The sequence below is a fragment of the Mycteria americana genome, chromosome 9 (genome assembly GCF_035582795.1).
Source record: "Mycteria americana isolate JAX WOST 10 ecotype Jacksonville Zoo and Gardens chromosome 9, USCA_MyAme_1.0, whole genome shotgun sequence".
Classification (NCBI taxonomy): Eukaryota; Metazoa; Chordata; class Aves; order Ciconiiformes; family Ciconiidae; genus Mycteria; species Mycteria americana.
Genome location: NC_134373.1, coordinates 38,150,685 through 38,170,479, shown reverse-complemented (window position 1 = coordinate 38,170,479; position 19,795 = coordinate 38,150,685). Strand labels below are relative to the sequence as shown.

The window sequence follows — 19,795 nt, the reverse complement described above, 5'->3', positions numbered from 1 at the left end:
CACCTACTTACTAAATTTTCCATGCGCCGGTAACATCTGTTCAACAGTTGCCTTTTTCAAAATTTACTACAGCACAGTTTTATAGCTGTGTCTTTCTGTCCCTCCTACATGCAATCTTCCTTTCTGCTTTGCTCTGGGTGCTGTCTGTACTTACATTATTGCGGCAGAAAAATGTAGAACATTAGCAGATGTTAATCTTTTTATACCTCAAGTCTTCACATGTTTGGCCAACTCTGCTTTTCATTATGCCTGTCTGTCTCTGGAACAGCCTCAAAATTCCAGATACAGCAAAATAACCCAAAGTGTAGCCTGGCCCCATGGTACTGCTGGAAGGCTATTTTAGAATTAAGATAATTCAATGGTTTAAGTGCGTTTGCTGGATCCCTAGGAGCAACCTTTTATCCCAGTTTGCAGGGATTTAGCCATTCAGTTGTTATTAATGTTGAGCCATGCTGTTGAATCTGCATGTTCTGTAAGGAAATAACCTAGATTTTAGTGCTTTCCTTTACACTAGACGCTTATTTCAGCAAATAATAGAAAGGATGAAATGAAACTTGTCCTTAGCCTACAATTTTACAGTGGTATGACAGAGAAGGAATGAGAGGCTAAAAAATAGCTAGCAAAGATCTTCACAGTAAATTTGGATCCTGGCTTTCCTTTCACACCACGTTTGAAAGTAATATGTGGTGTAAAATAGAGAGTTGCAGTTCCTGCCAAAAGAGTAAGCTGGAGGTAGGTGGGTAAACGGTGGGGGCTGAAGTGAAAAAGAGAAAAGTAGCTGCATCTCAGTCCTGCGATCCCAGTGTGATTCACCTTGGCAGGCCTGAACGTTGGGTCTTCTGGTGGTCGTCGAACAGAAACACAGACCTGTCCGCAATGTGCTTCAAATGAGAGACAATAAGCCTTGTGCGGCATGCTTCTGTTGATGAAAAGCTGGTTTCTGGACTGCTGAGATCAAAACATGCCAAACATGATCAGATGCAGAATTAGTCTAGCCAATGCAAAAGACTCCAAAAAAACCAACCCGAACTCTAACCTAAAAACAAGAAAAGCAATTCAACATCAATTTTTCAAAGGAAACAGAATTAATTAAGAATCAGGCGGGCAGGGAAATTCTTTAAGAGGCACGATGATGCTATTTTTGACCACCCTTTGTCTCTGAATTTTATTCACAAAAAATGAGACTTTAAGTGTAAAGGTCGCTTAAATAAAATGGGGTGAGAGTGAAAGTCCAGTAAGGAGGTTTACTCATACTGCAGTGCACAATAAAGTACCTGGCCCACCTCTAAAGCAAGTGAATGCACTTATCCAAAGCAGTTCAGCTTTCATAGTCCATGAGGAGCAATATTCTTTGCTGCACAGCATGTGGACCAGAAAGGCAGGAGGACAGCAGCCACCACAAGCGGGAGCCTGAGCAGGGAGATGCCTAAATTCCCACAGTGAGACTGGAGCAAGTGACAGCAGGTAAACCTTGTTCTTTAGGGACTTTGCATCTATATCTCACCCACTTCAGAAGTCTCATCTGTGAAACCGTCTCCTACGGCTAAGTGCTTCTGTCAGAAACTCTCTTGCCTAGAGAAAAGAGACATTTCCCATCTCATTATAGCCAATAAGCAGAGGCTGGGGCAAAGAAACTGGTTTTAATATCCCACTCCCTTGTTTCTGCTCTGCAGGGATATCATGAGGCAGCAGAACATTTTGGTATCAGACCTGTAGATTTTCTTGATGAAACTATGCATTTTATAAACATAATTGAATATGCATAGGTGCAAAGAAAAATCAAAGGAAGGGAAACAGCTTTGGAAGCTGGCAAAGTTGGCATGTTCTTAGTTATAGTTAACAATATATAGTTAACAAAACTATACAAAAGAGAGCAGTTTCAGTGGGAGGGGGATCTGCCACGGAATACCCAAGTGCTCAGGCCATTGCCCCAGCACGTGGCAGACCTGGTTTCAAATCAGGGAAAACCAGCCAGTGGAACCCAAATTGCCAGTGGAACCCAAACCCAGAAGAAGATGTCCCCAGGTTGCTCCCTCTCCTCTCGCCTGTTTGCCTTTCATTGCTCTTCCACCAGGCCTATTCTGCAGACTGTGCACCGAGCACATCCAGTGCCTCTCTGAGCATATCCACTGCTTGCAAAGAATATTTATACGACTCAATTCAACATCAAGGCTAAAAAAGGTTAATGGGATCCTCATTTCTGAATGCAGAAAGACATACATTGTGGGGGATAAAAAATAGAAAGCCTTCTCGAGGTCACCTATGAATAAATGTGAACAGGTGTAAGGTCTGCACAGCAGCATGTGCCACCACCACTTCTCACAGTCTATCACAGGCAAACCCCTTCTTATTAATGAGCTGACAGGTGTGTTATTCAAACTGTGGGGTTAAAAACATCATTAGATTTCTGTAATATTCCACCCACCTGGTGGATACTGTAGGAGACGCAATAGTCAGTCTTGCACGTGGGACCACAGCTGACTCATGAACTTGTTTGGAGATGTAGGTCCACAGTGTGTCTTTTGAAGTGGCGTATACCTGCATTAGTGGGAGCTAAACCTTTTCTGAACTGGGTTAACACTAGAATACACTAACACTAGAATAACACTAGAATAGCAGTAGAGCTGCCAGGGCTTCCATGCTAAGTTTTAGCTATGCGTGCTTGTGCAGGATATTAGCAGATGCGAGATGGATCTACCTATACAAACTCTGTTCTCTAAACAACTCATAAAACACAAAACAGAAATGACCAAAGCCTGACATTCACCAGCTTTCACATAATCAAATTTTGCAAGTTTCAAAAGCCACTCAACAATGACTGCAAATTGTTAAAGATAGTAGCAAATGATAAATTGATTGCCTGCTGTTTCTTTGTGTACTAATTTGTGTTATGGCTTTCCAATCTGAAATTGCTTTGAGTAGATTTTTGCTGTTTGGTTTTTTTTAGCTCAAATTGCAAATGAAATGACTGTGGTAAACTGAATGCATCAAGTGTAATGAAGAATTGATCAATTGTTACGTTGTAGGGCTTTTCTGAACAGTGGTTTCTAGCCTATCTTCTTAAGATGAAAATTACAGTTATTAGCCAATTACCAAGTAAGGATGCAAAATCGAGTCTGGTTTTGATAACAGAAAGATGGAAGAAAACCTGAAATAAAGCATGTCTGCCTATAATTGCCTTGTTTTACCTATGGATGGTGATACACATGTAACATTTTTTGTTGAATTGTTCCCTAGCAAAATACTTAAGCTCTGGCTATTTCCTCCTTCAGGAATGCTGGGGTTTTAAACCATCTTTTTCAATAAAAGGTATAGCTCTATTTTATAAACTAAAAGTCTACTCTCATTGTTATCAGGCAAGGAGGTGGAGGAGTAGAATTGAAAGCTCAGCATGGAAATGGCTCCATGGAAATAAAAAATTACTAGGATCCATCTTGTCTGGTGAGAAGAAACTATAGTGCATTATCAGTGTCTAAGAAAGAAAGAGAGTGGTTCCCATCAAGAATATTCCATCCAGCAATCTGATTTTCTTTTATTTACTTTCTAAAGAACTAGAAAGTGCCAGTGCTGCACCTCCTGTAAAAAGCACCGGCACCACGTCAGCTGTGGTGGAGGAAATCCCCTTCCTATCCCATCCCATCCTCATCCCATCCCAACCCACCCCTGCATGGGAAACCCCCCACGCAGCCTGACCGGCCACGGTGGGACAGAGCTCATGTCCTGGTTCAGAAGACCTTCTGAGGACACAAATCTCCCCAGCACATTTGGAGTCGTTTTTAAGTGCGCATAAGTTTTAAAACACACGAACCTACACTGTGACCAAAGTTAGTTCAGTGTAAACGAGAAAAAATCAGTTGGTTTACCTTCTGCACGGCTGATCCTGATCAAAACACATCTGCCTATAATATGCACCATATGGGGCAACAATTGTCTCATGGTTATTCCTATGCCTCCCTAATCCCCTGTGTCCTCTGTAAGCGTGCATATCTGTATCTGCAGCTCTAGCTGGATGGCCAGAGAAAGGCATTTTGCTTTACGCACATATAATTATGGAGATGTTTTTTCTTATTATGGTAATTACATACTAAAAGATTGCGCAGGTAGCAGCTGTAAATGTAGTGAAGACTCAGCTGGTACCAGCTGAACTGGATTTTCTTTTATATCAAAAAGCAGCTTATAGCTGAGGTCTTTACAGATTTCTGAAACCCTGCTATTTGTATGAATGCTTCTACTGCTCCTGGTAAACAAGCAGAGATCTGTGGAGCAACCAAAGCAGAGATGACCCTAAACAAAAAGGAAAATTAGTACCTGTTAGAACAGTGAACGGAGACTAAATAAAAATAGTAAATGCATTTACCTAGAGGTTTTCATGTATAGGAACTGAAAGCCTTGCTCTTTCATGGTGTGAATAGGCATCAATGGATCTCATTCAAGTGCTAGACACACAATGGGAGGCGTTTTCCACAACCAGAGGTACCATATTCCCCTGAAATACCACCATGGCCAAGGGAATCTGCTGGCTGGAACTGTGACCGTCCTGTTTCTATAGGAGGAAGGCACTAATGTATTTAAATTTTGAAGATAATTATGGCTATATATACAGAAACCATATCTTTCAATGTTGAAGAAACAAACAGTGAGGATTGCTGATAAATTTGGTTTCTGGAAATCTATTAGACTTAATGTCGCACTTCCACGGTTGGGAGTACACAGCTTTATGTTATCACGCTGGCCAGGCAGGCTGCTGACTATTTCTAGCTCATGACCTTTTATTTTAATATTTGTAAATCCATCCAAAGTGCTATAATGCGTGAGAAGGGTTTTTGCATCCGCAGCAGGAGCCGCTATGTGCTCGAGACTGTTTGGCGTTGACTCTTTCCAAGTTTTGAAGAGTGGTCAGCCTATGAGAGGATGAAGGGATGGGGTCAAAGACCTGAATTTCGGTAGGAAGGTGGTGAAATCTTTTTTGTGCATTAGTTGGGAAGTGGAGTGTGTCCATGTACATTGCTGCAGAACGGTAATGAATAAAGCCTTACTCCAAACCAAACCATTCTTCCTAAATGTCAAAACCCTGACAGAAAAGCCCATTATAAACATGTGAGGAGTGTGAGGCTGCCAAAACCGCTATTGTGCCAGTGAATGGAATGAATAATAGTGATGAATAATAGCAAAACAATAGCACGAAAAATTGCCTCGTCACCCTGCATACATTAGGAACTAAATCACACCCAGGACACATGCACGAATCTGGCATTTGGCAGCACTAAGCTGCCTTCAGTTGGAGTCCCCTTATCTTTCCACCAGTCTCTGCTGCGTCCCGAGTGCTCTGACAATAAGTTAGTGGTGACACTTTTCCCAACGCTATATCATCCATATACAGAATTAAACTGACGAAGTAGGGGGAAATGTGGCCAAAATTCAGCATTTGCCATGGGAGCAGTCTGGAAAAATGTGTGGCTCGCAAATTGTAATTAGCCTGCGTCGCGGTTGACGCATGGAAACAGCTCCAGCTCTCAAAGGGGTGAACCATGGAAATCAAATTTCCATCTGAATAGAGCCCAGTGGGTTCTAAAATCAAAACATGTGAGTTCGTTTTTGCTACTGCTATTTAGGAAAGCTACATTTGCAAGTGTATGTTCAACTGAGATTAGGAGGTAAGAAAGAACCTTTTCATTTTGTTTCACTTTTTCATTCTGAGGGATGAGAGCAAAATAGACCAATCAATAACAATAATTATAATTTTCTTTTTATTGATTGCTCAGAAGTCCTTAAAGGCATCATCATTAACTTAGAGATAACTTGAGGAAATTTATGAGGTTTTTAATTCTCTTCTGACACAGCAATGGTAAGTGATTTCTATATTCAGATGCCCAGCCTTCCTGGCTCTGAAGCTGAGCCAGAATTAGTAAGGATGAGACTTGGTAAAACTTAATAGAGTAATTAACAGAATTTGGCTTCATTGTTTTTTCTAACTGGCACATTCAACAGGTGAGTCTATATTTTGCAAAGCAGGGGAACTACAGACCTAACCTGTCCTGTCCAGCTGCCCCTTGCTTTTTATCCATGTGATCATGTGTCATCCCTCTTGTGCCCACCATGTTCTTTGTAAGCAATTTTCACATTGATGAGAGATGCCAGATAGCGAGTCCTGGAGACCAAAACATTTTAGAGGACAACACTTCTGCTGGAAACTTCTTGGCTTATCCAGGTCAGTTGGCCATGCATGCGCCGTTGTCCCTGAAAATAAATACTCGGTTCCTTCATCCTCCCTATTTATGGAGCACTGAAGAAAGCGCTTTTCAGCACATCTCCTGTGACAGTGCTCTAAACACCACTTTAAACTGCTCGGAAGTTCCTCAGACTTTGCTCACATTTCTCACGGGGACCCCTTGTTGTCACCTACTTTGTCGGCCCCTCTTGACACCTTTTCTGGCCCTGTGCAAAATGCATGTCTGCCACGATCTGCGTCCTCCTACGCGAGCTGTATGTAGTGCATTATTCTGCAAATCATTCAGGGGAAACACAGACTAGAAGAGAAGTTTCATGTAATCAATTCCTCCTTTCTAAACCACGATAGAAATGCAATCCAAGATAAGAGATACTAGCATGAATAAATAATTGTTTTCTCTGGAACTGAATGTTGGCCCTTGGTTTGCCAGTAGTATATTGCTTTACTTCATGGAAGACCTGGATGATAAGTGACCTTGTTCCCAGGCAAATGAAACTCAGATGCATCATACAGACAATATCTTGAGATTGTAGGAGGATTTTTTTCAACTACACTTTCTCTCAGGGCCTTGTGCTATCACCGTTGTGCAGAAAAAAAGAATTCCCTAAGAATTAAGCAATAAACTCACTAATCTTGCCTGGTGGGAGCAATCTGTAGTAAGAGGTTCAGTTACATATACTGCAAGTAAAAAATATCAAGGGTATCATACAGAGCATCCATGGGACTGAGGAAAGAAGGAAAGGGATTTCTTCCCACATCGCTGCCTCTGTCTTTGGTGCTTGAATCACACTCGGGCACTGCAGGAGGATGTGTTGCAGGCTACGTTTTGTTTCCAACATAGCAGATCCCTCGAGTTGAAGAATCTAAAGCCTGCCTTGAAAGAAGAGTGCTTACTCTGTAAGACATACATGTGAAAGAGTCTTTAATTGTGTGCTGAGTTCCCTGGGTTACAAGAAGACGCCGTATTTTCAAAACAGTACAGTATCTAAGGGGAAGTGTTAAGCTGCAGACTCCTAGAAAACCATGTTCCTGCTTGGCCTGATTTTCCTTCTTCTTAATTCTGTCTGTTATTCAGTACAAATAATATGTATGAAAAATGTCTTATTCTTTTCAGCAGGTGCTCAGCCTCTTCTTAGGTCAAATTTGCTATAATTACATTCATTTTACACAATAGTTCATTTATCTCTATCAATTCGTCTTACGAACGTATTATGACTTGTTCAAGACCTTGCCATTTTGAGTATGCGGTGTGTATACAATGTGCTTCTTTATCATTTCAGTTCAGTAGGAGGTTCTTCTGCTTCTGAGTTATCTGAAAATAGATTTATTTATTAGCTATCAAGGTTTTTTATAAAATTAATGTTTTACCGACCGGAGGAGCTTGCATGATTCAAGCACTTTTATGTAGTGATCACATTCACATTCACAGTAACTTTCTGCCTCTGAATATTTTTAGGAATAAAATTTTTGTCATCAGCATGCAGACTAATTGCATTCAAATCTTAGCAAATATTGGTGAAATAAGGCAGGAACATTCATCTGCAATAAACTGTCAGATGTTTCTTAGCTGCAAATGCCTTATCTATTAACAGATTACTGTTCATCTGGAACTTGCATCCACCAAAAGAAACTTTAAATGTTGTCAGATCAGAGTCTTCTACTGTTATTTTGAACACATCCATTAAGAGCTTGGAAAGAATTTCCCTTTCCCAATATCTGCCTTCCTTTTCTGCCCAAACTCTCTTTCAGTGTATGGTAAATCATAATATGGGGAAGTGGATGGCACTGACACACTGAAAGCTTCAGAAGCTTTCCCCTGAGCTTTGCTACATCAGTGAAATACAGCTACCAGGCATGGAAGTGGCTGGCGATGAAAAGGTTTCCTTCTGTCTCTAAAACAGAAAGAGAAGAAAGCTAACACATCCTTTGTCTGCAACTAATTTGGAGTTATGGCTTAATAGCCTAGGCATTTCGGACTGATTTTTCCAACTGAAAATCTTTCATAATTTTCCTGTCAAGAGAAATTCAAACTCTCTGGAAAATATTTGGTTCCACTATGGATTTTAGAGTAAGAAACAAAAAGCAGAGATCTCAAAATCTGCCAGCAAGGGATTTCAAAAATTTACTGTTATGTTATACAAATGGTGAAAATACGAGTATTTCCATGCATAATTTGAAAAATAAATATATATATACACACATTCATGTACACGTACGCATACTTACATATACCTACGTGTGTATATTTTCAAACATCATACTTCCAAAGCTCCCCTAGCCACCCCCTCTCTCTGCCTTTGAGTGAAGCCATGTGAAAGCCGGTGGGCAGCCCCGCTTCCCCAGCCCCGGGGCTCACTGTGGTTTTGGGGGAAGGCTACACCCGGGCTTCCACGACGTGGGGGACAACAGTGAGAAAGAAATCTGCACCTGGGAATATCTCTTTCCTGGTCACAGAACAACTACAGCACATCGCCAAATGGTGCTGTTGGTTAGTATTACCTGGATCGGTCACTGGGTTTTCATTCACCCTCCACACAAAAATTATTTTGCGATCCGCCAACTATTTTCCAGAGCTTTAGAATGCCCTTTAAATATATTGCGTGGCTGGCACTGCTTTGCCCAAAACAAACACGCACCTCAGGCTTGTGGACTATATTTCTTTCAGGGTTTTCTAGCTGCCATCACCTATTGATATTATTTGATTTGCAGCTGCTATTCAAAGCAAACAAACAAAATCTCACAGCTTCTTAAACCTTCCTCCACATAAGCCACTGATATTTACTGGGGGCAAGAGTGATAGAGCTCCGTCACACCCCTGCTCACCTGCCTTTAGAAATAAAAGTAAATGTTTAGCAAATTATTTCCTTTCAAGTTTTCAGCCTGCCACTCCAATTTTCATGGTGTCCCTCCCCAAAGCATCTGATGCTTCCTCCCATGGTCATGAGCATCAACCAGGATGGGCAGACCCTTTGTGGGTGCCTGGCGGTCTCCACAGCAGCATCTTTCCCACCGAATCCACTGCCCAAGAAGTGCACGGGTGGCTCGGCTGCTTGCAGCCCACCCAGTTACCAACCTGCTTGAAATAAGCTCCAGCCAGCGGGTGGTTAAGGTGTTAAGTGTGTGGGCCTGTGCTGGGGGCATCCCAGAGTAATGCCCTACAAACACCTGCCCAGACTCTTGTTTGGCTGGTCCCTGGTATAGCCCTGTGGAGCTTCTGTCCTCCCCAGTACAATATCGATCAACCCACCAAGAATGGGCTTCTGGGCTGCTACCCCCAGGATCTACTGATGTGCATGTCTTCCTCCAGCCATGGTCACATCGATGTTTCCTTTAGCTGAGAGCCCAAGCCAAGGTCCACGACTGTATTTCAGTGTGAAACACCAGTTCAGATATTCACTTTCTGCTCATTTTCCATCAGATATTTCTGGACGCTTTTGCCTTCTGCAGGAGGCTCTTCTCTTCCCAGCAAGCCCACAGGCCGCCCTGCATTTCATTTGCACATAACAATTTCCCGCACATTAACATCGGGTGAATCTCGACCTCCAGGCATTAACGGCAACTTTCCTTATGGCTTCAACGGAGACAGATTTTCCCCACAGGACTTGCTTTATCATGCCACCAGAGTTATTCAAATGCCATTTTCACTGAGCAGCTGCAATAGGTATTGTTATTCGTTTGGTTTTGTGTGTCAAAAAGGAGCTACTCAGTGTCTCCTTACAGCAAGCTGCTGCCACAAAATTGTTGGGTTTAAAAAAAAATGCTTTAAGTCTAGTGAAGCAAACAAATCCTTATGTCTTAGCAACAGCTCCTTGCCTATATCCGAGGGTGATGGTGGTTTAAGAAGAAGTTCTTTGCAGGAGACTAAAGCACCAGCTACCGCACAACATTTAATTCCAACAAGACTCTGGACCAAGCGCAACAAAATCTCACTGCATGGTTTAATTTCTTCCTGAAGGAAATCTGAATGGTCATAATGACAGTGAGCACTCAGCTCCCTGAAAAGCCAGCATTTTTTTCATAAGCCGTTTTAATGCAATTATAGGAATAGACCTGGGAGATTAAATTAAACGTATAGGTTTCTCATACGTAAAGAAATAAATATTTCCTTTTAAAGGCAACCTAGCCTGCATACCAGAGAGTAATGGCGACTCTGTACAAGACATGGATGTGGACTTTTATTGTTCCACACAACAGGGGGGGCAATTGTGATATTGAGCACTTCATCACTGTACACAAACTTGACATTTGCATCTGACTTTGTCATGAATTAAAAATGAAGCAGAAGGCTTCCTCTGATTAGAGTGTAGCTGCAGTCACCATAAGGTACAGGTGGGCATCCCTCAGGTGAACAACCAACAGGGCTCAACTGTATCTTCCTGGGCTTCTTCTAAATAATAATTTCATAATATAGTCTGATTACAGTGATGCCTTTATTTATTTATTTCTGTGGGAAAGGCAGTAGTAATTAACTTCTACCATGGCCTGCAATTTACATGTTAAAGTTTACAATGATTCTGTCATAAGGCTGTAATAAGCACCATTTTACAAGGGAAACTCAATAATTGAGGGATTGTTTTGCTCATGGCTTGCTGCAAAACCTGGGCGAGCTTTTGCTCTCACTCCCTCCTGCTCCATGCCAGCGCACCGTCATTGACTCTGGTGTGGTTCGGTCTGATCTGCATCAGGGTGGGAACAAAATCCGTCAGTCTGGCTCCAGGGGAGGTGACAGCAGATCAATTTGCCTTGCCACCTCCTCGATGACAGCCTGCAAGCATACCTAAACCCACTCACAGGTATACAAACATACTCTGACATTTAATACAGAATAAAATACACCTTTAGAGGTAGTGGTTACTTGAGCCAGGGCTTCACATATATGCTCTTTAGGGAGTGAACACATGGCATTTGTCCCAAATACTGTTAAATTTAACGGGTGAGCACCCCTCTCCTTACTGACCTTGCGTGTCTCCCTCGTGTGATCCTCCGAGTCCATCGTTGCCCTTTGCAAGTCCCATCCGCAGCACTCAGCTCCTCTAACGTTAATATGTGAAACAGCATTTTCTAAACTACTGCAAACAAAATTATGCAAAGGATGAAAAATAATTAGCCGTGTCTTAGTGTCTAATATATTTGCATTGTTTAGACAGAGTAGTTAATCATTGGTAAGACCACAACATGTTGTGTGAATTTGGATTATAACTAATACATATCAAGCAGAAGGTTATTAATTACATTTAAAGGGAGTATTTGATATTATTATTATTGAGAAACTGAATGCTATTAATTATATTACAATGCTCTGGCAGGACTCCTGTGGCAATACTGTGCAAAGAGCCGTTTCCTTTTAGACTCTTGTTCAGAAAGGAGGTACTTAGGGCAAGCAAAAGGCACCATGAGCCAAAGTCCTCTTCCCATTAACTCTCCTGAAGCACTGAGTGATATTGAAGGGGTCAGCAAGGGTCTGCATTTTTTGATGGTTTTTAAATATAGGGTAAACTTTTCATTTGCTTAAAATAGATGGCCTGCTGAAATGTCACTTATTCCCTCGGGTTGGGAATTGGCAGAGGACAGTCTCCATGTGGTCCCCACCGCTGGTCCCAAATCCCCAGAAAGGACATCTGAGGGATGGAGTCAGATCCCAGGTTTAATTAGAGGTGCAGTATTTCCAAGTGTTCCCTCTCTAAAATGGCTCTTACCTGTAGAAAAGAAAAGCTTAGGGCACACTTTTTTGTTTAAAAAAGCAATTGTATTAATTCAGTTGAATTTTGCATTGGAATTGCACTATTGCTTTGACCGTTTAGTTCCCTGAAAATTGCAATAAAGGCTCTGTTACGCTACATTTTGTCCCCATTTGTCTTGTATACCATTGCCTTGCCTTTGGCACAATAAAAATAATCTTTAAAAATAGTACCATAAATGGATTGACTTTGACCTTCTGAGTATCTTGTCAATAAAATAAAAATGATAAATCGGTTTCAGAGTGCCACTGGCATAATATTAAAACAGAGTTATAATCTGAAAAGTGACATTTGAAAAATGATATTATGGGGAGGGGTCTTATTCTCTGTCAATGGTGTCACATAAATATGCTCTATTTACAGTGCAAAGAGGAGGTTTTGCCAGCTGCCCGGCTGAGTCCCAAAACCAGGTTGTGCAATTCCTGTGATGTGCTCTCTGCCTCTTACATCACCATTAGCAATTAAATATTACTGCAGCAAGAAATTAGCTGAGCCTCCTGTTGCCAATGCATAAAGCAGAGCAACTCCACCTCGGTCTCCTCCTGTGACCCGCTCTGCCGTGCTAACAGCAAAAATGGACTTTGCCTCGTAGAGAAATGGTTAAGATAACCAAGAAAAGACCCTTTTTTCTACATTATCACCTTTTTGAAAATAAACAACTTCTAAAAGAATCACTGCAAGGCTTCTTTTTATTAGGTGCTAAGAAACTACTGAATATTCTGCAAAAAAATCAAGAGATGTATGAAAATAAACAGGGCAGGCGTGTAAACAAACATACGTCGAGGGGCAGCGGCTTTGATTCAAACTTTGCAATGCATGCACAGTAGTTCTGCTGCATTTGGCTTTATGGGTACATGCCTCAGGCCAGTCTGACCTGTGACTTGAGTATTTGCAAGTCTAACTCGAGCTTATTTCTAAAAACCCATCCTACTGTTGGTTTTTCACCATTTCTTTTTCTCTTTTTAGCATTTCTTGTCTTCATTCTTCTAAATATGTATTTAAAAGTACATGAAGTACACTTTATACTTGAGCATCAATTTATATCGTGATTAAAATGCTCATGCATATAGTAAACTAAATTAAAAAACCATATATTTCAAAGATCACGAGGCTTTGGAACTTCAAAACATTACCTGATTTCTGAGGAGCAGCGATTCAGATGTTAATCCCTAAAACTAGACTGAGATCACATTCAAAAGGTTAAGGTTTCTGGTTCTGATTCAGGTATGACGAAAATCTAGATAACGAAAATCTTTATGTTACCAAGCTTCTAATTTTGTATATTTAATTCCAAATTTGATCTTTTCCCAGTGCTTGCTTGAAAACTAGCCCAATCCTAAACTGAACCTGAATATAAGAAGATGTGCCCCCCTTTAAGCGGTTATTAACAGTATCCAATTGAATTAACTTGAATGACCTCATTTAATCATTGCCCTTTTTCACCCTTTCCAGCTCCCGAGTGCTCCCCGGAGGGACACCGCATCCTCCGCAATCCTTACCGCAGCACCAGGTTTGACTCGCTGGAGCTGCAGCGAACGGCGATTCAGGACCTGGTTTGTGACCACTCCTTGCCACCAGCATGGTACCGTTTCATGATCGACAACAGGCCCGCGGAAATGCCAACGAGATGTGTCGAAGTCAGTAAAACTTAAGCACTAACCCTGGTGAACTTGAATAAATCCTTTGATGTAGTTTTCCTCTTTAGCCACCTCTGTACTCTCGTAGCCGGTAGACTGCAGTGGGGATAGGTGAGTGGTAAGGGGAAACCCACTTTTCCCATAATAATAATAATAATAATAATAATAGTCATATCCAAAGGCAGTAGTCAGAGACCAGGATCCCTATGGGCTGGGAATTATTCAAACATAAAACAAGGTGTTTTCCAGCTCTAAAGAGAGATCCTTAGTAATGCACATATGTCACTGTAAGTTATACTTTTATCAAGCTATTCTATTGCTTTAAGAATCGATTCTGGAACCTGACTCTTTCCCTATATAATTTACTGTGAGTTAGGAATATGTCCTTACTATGAAATCAGAAGGCAAAAATCAGAAAAATTAATATGGAAACAGATTCTTTAGTGATACAGAAGGAAAAACTTAATTTGAGTCTTTTTCCGCTGTTACCATTTCTTGTATCTAGTTACATAAGTATGCTAATGGCTTTCTAGAGCAAAAAAGCTCCAGCACATAAGACTACTCTCTAAAAAAGACAAAACAATAATTATCTGGGTTTATATGTGTTTAATATATATGACAATAACATTTAACTTGCAATCATTGCTGCCAGAGCAACTTGAGACCCTAACTAAAGTCATTGCCATTTCAAATAGCCCAGCTGCAGGAGGTTAGAATAATTTCAAACACACTGTTAAACAAAATTATTCAGAAAATAATAAACTAATTACCATAAATGACTTTAAAGATGAAATATTAAACCTAGAGTGCCAGGATGTTTAATATTAGGCGATGCTATCCTAGCTGGAGAACCTTCTTGAAATTAGCAAACAACTTTTCATACCCATTCAAAATGGACCTGTGAACTTGTCACAATAGAAGTATATCTTAATAATGTAATGTTAAATGAAATGTTAAGAGATAATTGTTACTTCTGTGGGTTTTCTAACTCTCTGCATACACAAACCATAAATCTAATTAACGTGAACAAATTTGCATGATCATTATTGAAATATTCATTTCATGGCAGGTCATCCTTGAATATCCCAATGCATTATGAAGTATATTTTTACACATTACTCTATAAATGTATATATATGCTATAAACTTATTTAATTTGCCATTGTATTTCAGCAATTTCAAGTATGTAGTAATGTTTGTCTCTATGAGATTTCTTTCCAACAATACACGCTTTGTTTTTTATTCAGGTTTGTAGAGCTATATTCATTAGATTAGTTTCTTATCTTGTAACATAATTTTTGCTGTTGGTTTCTTCATTATCCTCTGAATGACAGTAAATCTCTGCTTCGCCATGCTGATGAAGGATTACATCTGTTAGATGTCACAACTGGAAGAATACGCTTCTTTTAGATCTTCACCTTCTAAATCTGCCTCTACGTTCTATCTCTTCCACTTAATTAAATCATTGTTTAATTTGGTTTTCCATTTAATTTGAGCAAAACCTCTGGAACAAAATAATTTAAATTAATAACTGCACAGCTTCCACTCCGTAATAAGCAGTTATTATTGGACATTCCAGCCTGGCTGGAGTGAGCTGATTTTAATTAAACAAGTCAAAGACAAAATCCTGAACAGACAGACGAGAAAAGAGACCAAATAAAGCCCGACAATACAGCTGGAGAGTTAAAAAGTACATTACTCCAGCACCTGGTAAAATACATGCCTGGTGATATCCTGTTAATACTGCCCAGATACAATTAGCTGCTTATCGATGGATAAGATTAACTTCTTAATTCAAAGTAATAGTAGGTAAGGATTCTTATCACTCAATTGAGCTCAAAAGGGATTTAAACCATAATGGAGATTTAGAGGTCCTGCCCAGCTCAGGAGAGAATTGCGGCAGGACAAAAGGCACGTGCTGGGTGGGCACAAGGGAGGTGAGCTCCCAGAACGGGCTGCGGTGCCTGGGCAGGGGGAGCTGACTCCTTCAGACACGCTCTCAAAGCCTGTATTCTGAAGCTTGCCACAAAAAAGCTCCACAATAAAAATGTGGCCCTGTCTGAATATTGTTTCATAACCACAGAAAGTATTATATTCAACAGAGAGCAGAACCAAGTCACATATAGAAGTTATGAGAGCCTCAGTCTACAACCGTGTCACAGCTAAGAGGCACAGCAACTTTTGTAGTGAAAAAAAAAATAGCAACTCTTAAAAAGCTGCTTCTCATCCACTAATTTAAAAAAAAACAAGTGAGAAACAAAGGGGAAAAAGACAGAACAAAAGCCCAAAAGCTTTTATTTCAAAAAAGAGTGAAAATATGAATTGTATTCCTGAGTTCTCCATCCCTTGGATCCAACTGCTGTCCATAAACTTATTCCTCCAGTGGCAAAATACTTTTGATTGAAACAGCTTTCTAATTTGGGCATTGCCTGCTGAATTTCTCTGGGGGGTAACGAATGATCCTGACCTTCCTCCCTCTATTTCTTCCTCGCCTCTCCCCCTGTGATCCCAAAGGAGGCCCCGCAATTACTGGATCCTGGGCATGCACTCTTGGCCACAGCCACTTCCCCATCCAACAACAAATCCTAGCAGAAAAGCAACACAAATGTGCAAATTTTATATCCCAAGGTATTGAGGCTGCTGCCTACAGATCACAAACAATAGTTTGTTCTTCAAGAACTGCTAAATTCACCTGTGAAAGGCAAAAACACTAAAGGAAGAAAGCATAGGGAAGCTTTTACTAAGATTAAGGCACAATACTAAGAGCAAGAAACAATGCACAGACATGGCCAGACCTAGTAGTAAAATGACCTTCAGAGGAAGAACAAAAGTGACATAAAAATTAAAGCTCCACAGAAAATCTATTAAAAATACAGAGAAGTATTTAACAGTCAATATAGGAAAAACATACATCGGTTACAGAAATAACTGTTATATTAATTCAGAATTCTGAATTAAAATAATATGGGGTTTACACACACATCTGTATATATGTATGTATGGGCAAGCCCCAGGAAAGGAATGAATACTAAAAAGAAATGAGAGAGAACACAACCTGCTAATGTTATTGGAGATCTGCTCTACAGTCAGATAAAAGATCAATCTGTGGATTACAGGAGAGCAGTGCACGCTGCTAACCGTAATGCAAATCCAAATGCCGTGCCATCCTAATGACAGGCAGGCCTTGCGACGCTGGCTCACAGCTCACAGTGAAGCCAGAAATGTGGCTGGAAGTGCACTTCTTCCCGTCGTGTACATGGGGGTAAAAAAGCATAGATTATACTCTGCGACCTTAAGGAAAAACAACAATTAAGATTTTGATTATGCAAACAGTAATTGGTTCTGGAGCCAGCAATAATACTCATGGTACCGCATGCACAAGTCGAATTCATGACTTCTCAAAGCAATGCTAATGTTTCCAGCTTTGAGTAGTCAATCGCAAACAGCGAATGATAGGTGAAAAAGAAAGGTATTAAAACCAGAATCACTATTAGAACAACTGTCGCTATCAAACGCTTGTCCTCTGAAACAGGATTAGTGGTACCATATTCCTTGAGCAGAGACATTAATACAGATGTTACTGCACTGACCACAAAAATCACTGCACACCCACTGCCGAGGTGAGGCACTGGTCTCCAGATCTTCTGAAATGTCGGAGTACCTCATCAGCCAACAGTCCTCCCACGACACCCATCAATACAAACGGCCCAGATGTATGATTCAGCATTTATATACGTATGCGTACAAAAATATGCGTACTACCTTGACTGGTAGGCACATACCAGGTGCGTACACAGATACACACACACATACATAAGTATATATGTGCACAGCACTGCATCCCATCAGCTCAAGTTCAACCTCTCAGAGCAGCCGCTGCTTCACTCTTGGTTTCCTCCCAGTCTTAAGGCAACCGCTCACTCGGGTTCGCTTTATTTTCTGCAATCTTGTTGGCATGCATGGCAGCAGCCTCCAAGTGACCTCTTGCACCACAGTGGAGGTCCACCTGCCCCAGGTGCTCATCCTGGCCAGCAGATGAATATGGTGGTCTGGAGGGAAGGGCAGGAGCCAGGCAATAGTTTCAGCTTTGCACATTACCAATCTCCAGCAACTTCTGGTTCAGGATTCAGACATGGGTTGTATCTGGGCGAAGGGATCGAGTGCATCCTCAGTAAGTTTGCAGATGACACCAAGTTGTGCAGGAGTGTTGATCTGCTTGAGGGTAGGAAGGCTCTGCAGAGGGACCTAGACAGGCTGGATCGATGGGCTGAGGTCAACTGTATGAGGTTTAACAAGGCCAAGTGCAAGGTCCTGCACTTGGGTCACAACAACCCCATGCAACGCTACAGGCTTGGGGAAGAGTGGCTGGAAAGCTGCCTGGCAGAAAAGGACCTGGGAGTGTTGGTCAACAGCCAGCTGAATATGAGCCAGCAGTGTGCCCAGGTGGCCAAGAAAGCCAATGGCATCCTGGCTTGTATGAGGAATAGTGTGGCCAGCAGGAGCAGGGAAGTGATGGTCCCCCTGTACTCAGCACTGGTGAGGCCGCACCTCGAATACTGTGTTCAGTTTTGGGCCCCTCACTCCAAGAGAGACATTGAGGTGCTGGAGCGAGTTCAGAGAAGGGCAACGAAGCTGGGGAAGGGTCTGGAGCACAAGGCTGATGGGGAGCGGCTGAGGGAACTGGGGTTGTTTAGCCTGGAGAAAAGGAGGCTGAGGGGAGACCTTATGGCTCTCTACAACTACCTGAAAGGAGGGTGTAGAGAGGTGGGGGTCGGTCTCTTCTCCCAGGTAACAAGTGATAGGACAAGAGGAAATGGCCTCCAGTTGCGCCAGGGGAGGTTTAGACTGGATATTAAGAAATTTTTCTTCACTGAAGGGGTTGTCAAGCATTGGAAGGGGCTGCCCAGGGAAGTGGTTGAGTCACCATCCCTGGAGGTATTTAAAAGCCGTTTGGATGAGGTGCTTAGGGACATGGTGTAGTGGTGGTCTTGGTAGTGTTAGGTTTCTGGTTGAAATTGATGATCTTAAAGGTCTTTTCCAACCTATACGATTCTGTGATTCTGTGATTCTGAGACTTTAAAGGGATTTCTCTCCCATGAGCCAGTCCAGTCACTATAATTTTTTAGCATCCAGAATCCTGCAGCAAGGATTTCTGCAGGTCAGTTACAGATATGACTGTTTTGGAAACACCCAGTAATAATACCTGCCTGTGACGATATTTCAAGATTACTTCCAATATCCTTCTTCAGAAATTTCATTCTCTAAATGAGCAAAACCATCTCCAAATTTGAGTGTAAATGTGGCATAAGAAGGACATGTTATGCAGTCAGGGTTGGTGTTTTCTCAACAGTTGCATTTTTAACAATATAAATTTACTGTTATATATATACTAGGCTCAAGCATAGGCTTAAATGCTAATCTTTGGTGTCTAAAACAAGGTCATGTTAAAGCATGTCAAATCTAACCTGCCTATGATGCTTAATATTGCAGCCCCTGGAGAAGAAGAAGATTTACTTTTTCCCATACTCAGTTTAATTTCCTCCTCTACTTAACCTGTTGTAGAATATTTTATACTCACAATCAAAATACAATAGCTCAACTGCATACTATTAATTTTTTATTTTGTTTCAATTTTTATTTTGCTCTGAATCCAATCGTACTTTGATTTGCAATTGTTTTACGAACTTAAAAGCAAGTGACACTTTCAAGGTATTATTTCATCTGTAATTCTCTTTCTCGCATGTATACGTGAATACTCCAAGATCATAATGGTAGGTATGAAGAGGTTTTGTTTTTCTTGTTTGTTTTTCAGGCATACAAAAAGCCTTCTGTAGAAATTACAATTACAGCCTCTATTGTTCAGAACATGTACTTCGAAGAAACACAAGACAGGCACTGGTTTAATTGCTACTACAGATATTCCTGACGTAAACTGATTTCTGTAGAGTTTGGCCCCAGACTGAAATAAAAAATCTTATTTATTTAACTTACTACAAAGAAATTTGAAAAAATAAGACAAAGTAAAGTTTTGAGTGGATAACAGATGCAAAATCACAATGCTTTAACTGCCAACCAACAGTATACCAAAAAGCCTTCCATCTCCATCTAACTAAAACAATGTATTTCTCACATATGGTGCTACTTATTTTTAACAGCATAATTTCAGTGCAATACCCAAGTGACAAGAACAA

At 41.0% G+C, this 19,795-nt stretch overlaps 1 protein-coding gene across 1 annotated transcript in view; it reads left to right on the top strand.

The window, feature by feature from the left end:
* The window catches only part of LOC142414251 (von Willebrand factor D and EGF domain-containing protein-like), a 185,121-nt gene that overhangs the window by 25,162 nt on the left and 140,164 nt on the right, over positions 1–19,795 (top strand). Inside the window, exon 2 of the mRNA XM_075511234.1 lies at positions 13,420–13,604. Coding sequence (XP_075367349.1) covers positions 13,420–13,604 — 185 coding nt within the window. The remainder of the gene's footprint in view (positions 1–13,419; positions 13,605–19,795) is intronic.